At 33.7% G+C, this 10,463-nt stretch overlaps 1 protein-coding gene across 1 annotated transcript; it reads right to left on the bottom strand.

The window, feature by feature from the left end:
- Positions 1-1,800: 1,800 nt before the first annotated feature.
- Positions 1,801-8,562, bottom strand: LOC103045502 (uncharacterized). The gene is made up of 5 exons (XM_022665441.2): positions 8,168-8,562; positions 7,671-8,015; positions 6,698-6,838; positions 4,974-5,077; positions 1,801-3,052 (listed from the first exon to the last, which is right to left on the bottom strand). The coding sequence occupies exons 1-5, from the start codon at positions 8,190-8,192 to the stop codon at positions 2,954-2,956; spliced, it is 714 nt and encodes a 237-aa protein (XP_022521162.2). The 5' UTR covers positions 8,193-8,562; the 3' UTR covers positions 1,801-2,953.
- Between the last annotated feature and the right edge of the window lie 1,901 nt (positions 8,563-10,463).

The raw sequence follows: 10,463 nt of genomic DNA, 5'->3' as shown, positions 1-10,463 counted from the left end.
GGGTGCTAAAAAAAGCTAAATGTGTTTTTGGTTGCGCTGCTGTTAGCACATTAGCCTGGTTCCTCTTTATCACACTCAGTAGTGACGTGTTTTTACAATGTTTTCAGCACATATTTTTATTTCTGAGCGAATGTGTTTTCTCACAGTCTTCAGCTGAAAGGTCACAGCGTTTTCTGTTTAATCCAAAGAAGGAACTAGTTTACTGTTAGCATGACTGCGTAGTCCCTCAGACGGTCATGCAGAACTTTATTGCACAACTTTCAACTGTCTGGAAATAAAATTAGCCTGGTCACCATACCAGGCAATGAGTTTTCCAATCTGTCAGCACATTCTTTACATTAAAACACTGTTGTTGTTTTTTTACATTTTAACCATTTCACCCACATGCTAATGCTAACACTGCACATGATGGTCATATGAGCATGTGTCAGAGGTTCTTCAGCTGGACCATGAGATGTTTACACACCTCCATGTGAAGTACACTACATTTACACATCTTTGTGGAGACTCTTTCTAATGAAGCATTTAATTATTTTAAGTTTTATTTAACATTTTTAAACATAATGTCTAATCCCAGAAAGCAAACAATCATTTGTTCATTTTTAATGCATTTAAACATCGAACTCCAATATGAGAATTGATTTATTAGTGCACATTGAGTTTAGATTGATTTAACATTAATTCCACATTATGATGTATATGTATGGTTTGTATTAAACTTTACATACTTTAAATACAGTACCAGACAAAAGTTTGAACACACCATCTCATTCAATGTTTTTCTTTATTTCTGCATTTAATGTATTTTCTACATTCTAGATTAATAATCCTCCACATTAATCCCCTGATCTAAACCTGATGAACTGAGATGGTGATTTAATTGGCATGAGCTGGAGCAACAACTATTGTTCAGCACCTCCAGGAACTCCTTCCTTCAAGACGCTGAGAAAACTATTCCAGGTGACTCTCCCTCATGAAGATACTGAGATTAAAATACCAAAAGTGTGCAGATCTGAACTCAAAGATAAAACTGATACTTAGAACAATCTAAAGTAGAAAACAGATTCTGGTTTATTATTAAAAATACTTTAACATGTGTTCTTGTAGAGCCTTAATATATGCTTCAATATTAAATGTACAATGTAAAAAATCATAAAATGAAAGGAACACACAAAATGAGAAGGGGTGTGTCCAAACTTTGATTAGTACTGTATGTACCTTTTGCCCCAGCCATTGAAAGCCTTTTAATGAACGCTGATTTAATGTTAATTAATGTCAGTGATTCAACACTACCCACTGTTTATTTAAAATTAAGGTTGTTTAAAGGTTGTGTTCCCTGTTTTCATCAACTTCGAAATATGTAATGCAACCAAAAATGCATGGGCTAGAGCAGACCAGCCCTTCATATATTCGTGAAACAAAACTTCAGTGCTATTTTTAAAACCCCAAAAAGACATAATATCTCTTACGGAACAAGAAAAAAGTAATGAAACACAGTAAATTAGGAAATTAGACTGCAACCTCAACAGCCTTGGCACGTTGTGAAATTTAACACTGTTTTTTTTTACTGCAAATACATTACCATGTTTTTCTCCACTGTTTATGTTTATGTTATGTTCAATAAATAATCATAAAATATTTTTTTATTTTGCCTGATGCACATAGCTTTTTTCCCTTAATTAAAATAAAAAAATCATTTTAACTCAGGTTATATTTGTCTGACATTAAAGTTTATTTGATAATCTAAAAAATGTACGAAGAAAAACCCCAAAAGAAATCTGTAAGGGGGCAAATACTTTATTTTAAATAAAAATAAAATTACCATTAAGCCACATTTAGATTAGTCTGTTGATCCAGCTTTCCAAAACAGTCCCAGGTTATCATGTGGCACCTTGGGAAAATGAATAGCATACCCCTGGAATAAAGGGCTAAAAAGACACGCCCAACATTGAACTGTTGAGCCAAGGAACTGTGTTCTCTGGTCTTTTTACTAAATACAGTACAGTACATTTCATTACATTACATTTAGCAGATGCTTTTATTCAATTAATCTTACAATTAATGATGTACATTAGCATTAGAGGGCATAAAAGTCCATGGCAAAAATATTTTAGGAGCCTAAAAGGTAATATTGGGATACAGAAAATGAGGTTAGAAGTAGTAAGTTTGTTAGTTAGAGGTGTTAGGAGAGTAGGTGCTCATTGAAGAGCTCTGTCTTTAGGAAGGACGCCCCTGCTCTGGTAGCGTAAGTTAGTTTGTTCCACCATTAACCAAATATTTGTGGACACCTCTTTTGAAGAATACATTCACAGCTACACTAGGTTTCACTCACCCATTACTGACACAGATGTGCAAATTAGAAAATAGAACAGGAAATTCTTGACTAGATAAACCCAGAACTGGTTGGCTCCATGCCTAATGGTAGGCTGTAAACATCCTGGTTATGCTAACCTACTTGTTTCTGCTTAAAGCAGTCAGATCCTTTAAACTTAAATGTTCTAATATCATGTAGAAATCCTTCCCTGGACAGTACAGACAATTTCTCCAGCAAAAAACGGAACAAACTCTTATTTTTGTCCGAAAACATAGTCCAGATTTTGTGTTTTGAAAAGCCCAGCTCTCACAAACATATGGGAAGTGTTGAGAAGAAACCCCGTGAAGGTAACCTGAAAAAAGAAAAACACATCCCACGTGCAGTGCACACATCTGATCACACTTCCCCTGATGCAGTCTGATGATCAACTTTGCAGGTTTTCAAGAAAATCTCACCAAAGTGTTGATGGAGGTGTCAAACCCCGCTGAACAGCCAGCAGCTCGTGCACAGCTCACACGCCCATGCTCACTTGGTTAACACTATCTTATATTAACCATTTTAGCTCAGTCCTGGTCCCGAACATCCTGCACACGGTTAAATGCCTACAGGTTTGTCCAGCAGTGAGACGAACGCGAGTCTTCAGGCTCCTCTCTGAGGTTTTGGCTTCTGTAACAGGGCGTAAGTGCTGTTCACCTGAATCAGTCTCATGTTGTTTGACGGCAGCTCAATCTCTTCATACTGTAAGATAAATAGCACAAAATAGCACTTCAATTTACACAAAAGTGACTTTACGGCTAAAAAACACAGCCTGGCCTATGAACAACCTGACCAGTTTACACTACTAGCATTACCAAGCTTATTGACAAACTTGACCAGTATAACTAAAATCAAGTGTAAACACACAGTATGCAGGTTAAGAGCTGGCTAATTATCTGGCATATCAGTTTAGGGTATGGTTGCCTCTGAATGTCCATCAAAGACCAGATTAGATCATTTGAATTCATTTGACCGTCTAATTAATATTGTGATAATAGTGATATAATATAATAATATAATATAATGTTATATATATATATATATATATATATATATATATATATATATATATATATATATATATATATATATATATGAGACATTATTTTTATTTCAATATTAATTACATTTATTTTGTTTTGGTAAGTCACTATTGTTTAGAGAAATCAGACAAATCTTTACAGACTTTTGCTTATGATTTTTTTAAATGGGTACATTCATACTAGAGCTGTCAATTCCTTTAAAATTATTTATCACAATTAATCACATTTTCCCTTCTTACCACAAAACTTTTACAATGGATATTTATTAATATTAACAATAATGTTCAAGTAGTAGTTAAATTTCAAAAAAAGTCACAAAATTAGTATAAAAGCATTAAAAATAAGAGGAAATCTTATTAACAGTGCAATGTTACTGCTACATAACCAATAAAAAATGTTAATATGTCACCAGACTTTGTAAAACCAGTGAAATACGACAGAAAGTTAGCGGCAAAATTGATAAAATTATTAAATAATTACAAAAAATAACATAATTTACATTCCCTGATTAAATTATGACAGTTTTCATGAAGAAAACACATGAAAGTAAAAGTGATGTGATGTTAAACTCTGGTTTAAAAATGCTGTATGGACTTAAATAACTGGACACCTGTTTTTTCCAGAGAACATATAATAATTATTTATAATTAATTGACATTCAGATAATTGTACACTATTTCAAATTCAATTTCAATTCTAAAAAAAACTGTTTGCTAAAGACTAAAAACTGTCCCACGTTTTATCTCAGGTTACCATTTATAGCAATACCAGTTAACAACAACACATTGCACAGTACTTAAAGCATCTAAACACCATGAAACATGTCCTACAAACTACCGACCTTTAGAGTAATTGACCTATGGGGGTGATACAGTTGGATTTTTGACTTCTAAAACAAATACTAAAATGCTCAGAAATACCGAAATACATAAAAAAACTTAAATACTCAGAAATACGGCAACAGTTCCACTGCTCCACAGCTCAGTGCTGGGGGAGGCTTTAGGCCTGGTGCTGATGGATTAATGATTATCTGCTCCAGACGATCCTATTCTAGACAACATGCGTATTAGAATTTTCATGTGTCAGATGTAGGTAGCAGCAACTTAAAAGTAGCTGAATGCATGTATCAGAAAAGGTGTCAATAAATATTTGAACTATTGGATCTTTATGGAATCAAATATGGTTCTTTTATGGCTCTGCTCAACAAACAATGCCACTCTAATGTATTGTTTTATGTAGTGCAAAACAATGGCCTTAGCCATATGCATTTGGGGGTGTTGTTGCTTTTTCCATCTTGCACTAACCTGTGATGTGCAACCCACTGTCTGAAACAAACAATGATTCTGTGTATTGATGCCCCCAAGCCCTGGTGATTAAACATGGTACTGCTGGTGAAACATTAGTGAGCAGAGCCACCGTGATTCTAGGTCAAGGGGACATGGGGACTTTCCACTATAGCATCAGCAGCACAGAGTGCATGCTCAGATTTTAACAGGGGACATGTTTTAGTGCTGATAATATCTATAGTTAAACCAGGCTTATTAAACAGCTGAAGCTTGTGTTGATGTGCTGTATCATACCTGTGCACCACTGGCCTCTTGATGGTGTGGAGATGATCTAGCCGTAGAGTCTGGCGGCTGTGGCTGGGGCTTTTGAGTCCTTTTACAATACTGAACTGTAATACCTGAAATATAGAGGTTTAAAACATAATAAAACACAATATAAATGGTCATTTTATTAAACTAAATGTTGTAGTACAGATTATCTCAACATATAAAAATGTACTGAGTGATATTATTTTAGTTTAGCAGCACATCTTGTCAGCATGCCTGTAGTATTTCTAGAAAGAAAAAAATCAGATTGGACATCAGATTCGGTATGGGACATGAAATAATATTTTCACTTTGGACAAAAACACTGAATCGATCCATCCCTATATTGGTCTTTCAGGATGGATCCACTATGAGTTATTCATTATCTACTATGACCTATTCAGTATCTGCTACGAATTACTTTGGATCCATTGTGAATTATTCATTGTCTACTTTATTATTTAGGATTCACTATTAATGTTTTAGGATATACTATGAACTATTTAAGACCCGTTTTAAAATATTCAGGATCCACTATGAATTATTCAGGTTCTACCCTGAATGATTCAATATCCACTGTGAATTATTCAGGTTCTACCCTGAATAATTCAGTATCCACTATAGAATATTCAGGTCCCCACTATAGAAAATTCACTATCTACTACATATTATTCAGTACTAATACATAAATTATTCAGGGTCTACCCTGAAAGATTCCATATCCACTGTGAATTATTCAGGTTCTACCCTAAAAGATTCTGTATCCACTATGAATTATTCAGGTTCTACCCTGAAAGATCCCAAATCCACTGTGAATTATTCAGTTTCTACCCTGAAAGATTCAGTATCCACTATGAATTATTCAGGTTCTTCCCTGAAATATTTAGTATCCACTCTAAACTATGAAAAATAAATTCAGTTCACCACTATTAATGATTCACCATCGACTACATATTATTCAGGATCCACTATGAAGTTTTCAGGACCTCCTATGAATAATTCAAGTTCTGTTATGAATTACTCATGGTCCACTATGAACTATTCACAACGTCTTATACATTATTCAGGACTCACAATAAATTGTTCAGTATCAAATATGTACTAATCTGTTTCTACTGTGAATTATTCAGTAGACACTATAAATTGTTCACGACCCACTTTGAAGATTTTTGCATCCACTGTGATTTATTGTGTATTAATTATGAAATGTGTAAGTGTACTTTATGTTGTTTAAAGGAAATGAGTTAAGGCACAGGATCATATATAGACTTTTAGGGTTCGAATGGTTATTATTTTCTGTAAATAGGAACCACTATGAATTAATTCTCAATCTTACACAGGTTTTTCTGGATAAATAAACATAATCTTGTAAAAACAAGGCTTTTAAATATGTTATCTGATGTATGGTCTATTAAAGATGCCAGTGCGCAGTAGTGCAGCGGCTCCTCACGCTTCTATAGCTAACACCCTTTTTGGAGATCTATCTATTTTATTATTGTATTTTTACTCTATTTTATTTGATATTTATATTTATCTGATTTAAATTTAAATTTCGTTCCACCTCACGTACCACACGTGGTAGAAATGACAATAAAACCTCCCTGAATCCTTAACTATCTAGATTAAACAACAAATATACAGCAGCATTGGGTAAAAAACACAGATTAACTGTATGTATTTCCTCTGCACTCCTCTTATAAAATACAGCCTACCTGTTACTGCGATGACCAGGATAAAGTTCAGCATGGCAGAGACAATAAATAAGATTTGTAGATGAGTAGGATTTTTTAAATTGTCATCAAGTTTGTCGTTTATCTGATTAACCTCAAGATCCTTCGTCAGATTGCTATGATCTGAAAAGATTCAACAAATTTAGATTAAGCAAACATTATTTTAGTTAATTCTGTTCTTCTTCATTCCTGCATCATTCTTGATTTTTTTAACCCTCTAAAGCTTGATATTTGTATTTGTTGAGAATAAAAAGCAGTTATAAAAAACAATGTATCAGTATAATTGCATGATCCAAGTGACTAACGTAACTCTGAGGCAACAAATCAAAAATACGTGTTTTAGGAGGTAAATGAAAACAAAACAGCCAAAATAGGCTTTAAATTGGTTTTATAAATATACTTCTATGCATTTAAAAAATATAACACAGTGTAATCATTTTTAAAAAAGTGGTTTGTAGCCAATCTATGTTAAGACAACAATTTTATAAGACAACAAATGTATATAGTAATAGTGATTTGCTCAATCACGAATAGAAGGCACTGTGCTGATATATATATATTGTACAAGCATATGCTTAGTTTATTTCTCATTCGAGTGTGGTTTTGTACATCGGATATGTTTATTGTACAGATAATGCAGAATATGAAACAATGTTTTCAGGACACAGTGTGTTTTTTTAAAGTGGACTGCCAAGATAATATTTAGAATATATATGATTAAATTATATCAAACAGATAATGCAGAGCAGGAACCATTGTTTTAGAAAAACAAAATATTCTGAGTTTGAGTTGCTTTAAATGTAAATGCACAATTAGACGTTGATGTGTTACATCTGTCACATTTATAGCAGAAGCTTTCATCATACACAAACCTATATATACACGAACATGTAAAATTTAAGAACATTTAAGAACTTTAATTCTATTAAATGAATAAAGAAAAGTCTGTACTCACTGTCTGCATGGAGTGTGTTGTAAAGCCTGGTTCCGTTGCTAATTTTCTGTGATGACTCTTGGTTTATGCAGTAATAAATTCCTAATTCATTCACGGTGATATTTTGAATAAATAAACTACCACTGTGCTTCAGGGAGAATCTTTCTCTGAAGGCTTGGTCACCGTAAACTGCATCCGTGGACATGCCTGAGAAAGAGCGTAATATATACACTGTGGGATGTGACGGCTTCATCAGGAACCAGTAAACATCCTTTACACCAATCTCACAGTTTATAGTCACATTCTGTCCTAAATCTACCTGCAGATCACTGAATCCATCTGCAGCTCCACAACACAGCAGCAGACCTAGCAGAAGAAACAGCAGCACAAACAAACAGCAGATTAGTAATTAAACAATATGTCACACTGACAACAAAATAAAAAGAAATACCTGTTAAAGCAGCAGTATATACATTTATATCTACATGTCAGGAATGAAAGACAAAAGTCTAACTCACAGAAGTGAAGCTGAACAATCATCATGCTGTAGCCCGAATTCAGTCACTCCCTTGCCGACCCGAGCGTCAAACATAAGATTTCTTCAGCATAAGAAGTGAGAGGAAGTGGTAGTTAAACTGCTTCTGACCACACTGTTCAACCTCACACTGCAGAGGTGGCCTCACATGTGTGGAACAGCACCTTCCTACACTCTCTCGCTTTTTCTCTCTCTCTAAAACACACACAAATTCAGGAAATATATAATTCTGTAAAAAGTCAGGCCCTCATTATTTTAGTTCCTCATTTCTGTTCAGTGTCTAACTTATCAAATTGGTGCTAAAATTAAAACAGAAGCAGAACAGAACAGAAGCTTTCCTCTGCAGCGCTTATCATCTCTGAAATCAAGACCCACTGTGAAAAACTTGAAAGCTGATTATGTAGGTGTGTACTGAGGGGAATGTCCATTAAATATAGAACGTTTTGCATGTTTTTAAAGGTCTCATGCCATTGTTTTTTCATGAATTTTAAAACACTGCTATATACCGCTCTGGAAAAAATAAGAGACCACTAAAAATGATAAGTTTATTTGATTTTACCAAATTGAAAACCTCTGAAATATAATCAAGAGGAAGATGGATGTTCACAAGCCATCAAACCAAACTGAACTGCTTGAATTTTTGCACCAGGAGTAAAGGCATAAAGTTATCCAAAAGCAGTGTGTAAGACTGGTGGAGGAGAACATGATGCCAAGATGCATGAAACTGTTTTTAAAAACTAGGGTTATTACACTAAATATTGATTTCTGAACTCTTAAAGCTTTATGAATATGAACTTGTTTTCTTTGCATTATTTGAGGTCTGGAAGTTAAAGTTCTGGATCTCTTTTGTTATTTCAGCCATTTCTCATTTTCTGCAAATAAATGCTCTAAATGACAATTTTTATATTTTGATTTGGGAGAAATGTTGTCCGTAGTTTATAGAATAAAACAACAATGTTAATTTTACTCAAAAATCTATCTATAAATGTATTTGTTTTGTACACTCTCAGCGTCCTCTAGTGTCTCACCAGTGTATTCACTTTTACAACGTGATGACTCCTATGTTTCCACTTCTTTTAAAATATATATTTAAGCAGTGATGACTCCTATGTTTCCACTGCTTTTGGAATATTTACATTTGACAGCTACTTCTAAATAAGGCACAAAAGTATCAAGATTATCAATAATCATTCCTTTATATCACGTCGTGTGTATAAATCTTTCCTGAGCCGGATTATAGACTTTTATTTACTCCTTATTCCCCACGTTTAATCAGTGAACGACCGCTAAACGCTAGAGGGCGCCCACGAGTGAACTATTTATTCGAAAGTTTCATTCTTTTTTAAAAAAAAATAGTAGTATTTTGCTTAAATAGCAAAGAAAACATACCTGTAATATTTATTTTTTCTACATCTAACAGGTTTTATGCAGTGAAGACGTTTACATGTATGCTGCTTTGAGCTGATTGGTTGCTGAGCCGATTAACTTGAATGAATTTGATAAATCGAAATATGAATTATTATAAAGTAATGCGATTTTCAAAATGAAATATAAAGAATGTACATCTTTACATATATAAGCTGCAGAGTGAATCTCAGTAGAAAAGTAGGTGTTATTTGCGTCTGTCAGAAACCTGTAAAGAACTTTTATGTGGCAGTGGTTTTTATAGTTTACATTTTTTCTTATATTTAACCGAAATTTCAGGAGGTTTTATTATGTTTACTCCATGTTTAATATAAAAGATACATGTTAAAAGGGGGCCGCTTTCTATTCATAAAAAAACTAAATACAAAAATTTATTTAAAAATTAATTTAAAGGAAGCAATAGCTTGACCACTTTAAAGTGTGAAGTTTGCTGTTTACAAATAAAAAAATGAAGTTGTTATCTAAGAGATAAAAAGAGATAAATATTTTTGACACTATAGCCCAGCCCTATGCTGGAGATACAGGAGCACATTTAAAACGTTTATAAATGGAGTTTAAAACCTTTAAAATTGTGTCTATGTCTATGGTGCTGAAACATTTGATATTGTTCTGTTTTGAGGAAATTATAGTAATCTTTTTATTAAAATGATAAAACATTTAAAAACATTTCACTTGGAAGCGCCCTCTGGTGGTCTAACAAATCCAGTAAATATCCTTAAGTGGGTATTCTTCTGTATAGAAGTTCTCCAACTGTACCCAGCTATCATGTTTATTCTAGTCCGAATGTGGCTAATAAAACTCACCATTATCAGCCAAGTATGTATTGCTGCAGACTGGGCTTACCTCCAAAGAGG

Source organism: Astyanax mexicanus, chromosome 23, assembly GCF_023375975.1.
Source record: "Astyanax mexicanus isolate ESR-SI-001 chromosome 23, AstMex3_surface, whole genome shotgun sequence".
In the NCBI taxonomy this organism is placed as follows: domain Eukaryota; kingdom Metazoa; phylum Chordata; class Actinopteri; order Characiformes; family Acestrorhamphidae; genus Astyanax; species Astyanax mexicanus.
Note: the sequence above shows the minus strand (reverse complement) of the source record. Positions and strands in the feature narration are given on the sequence as shown.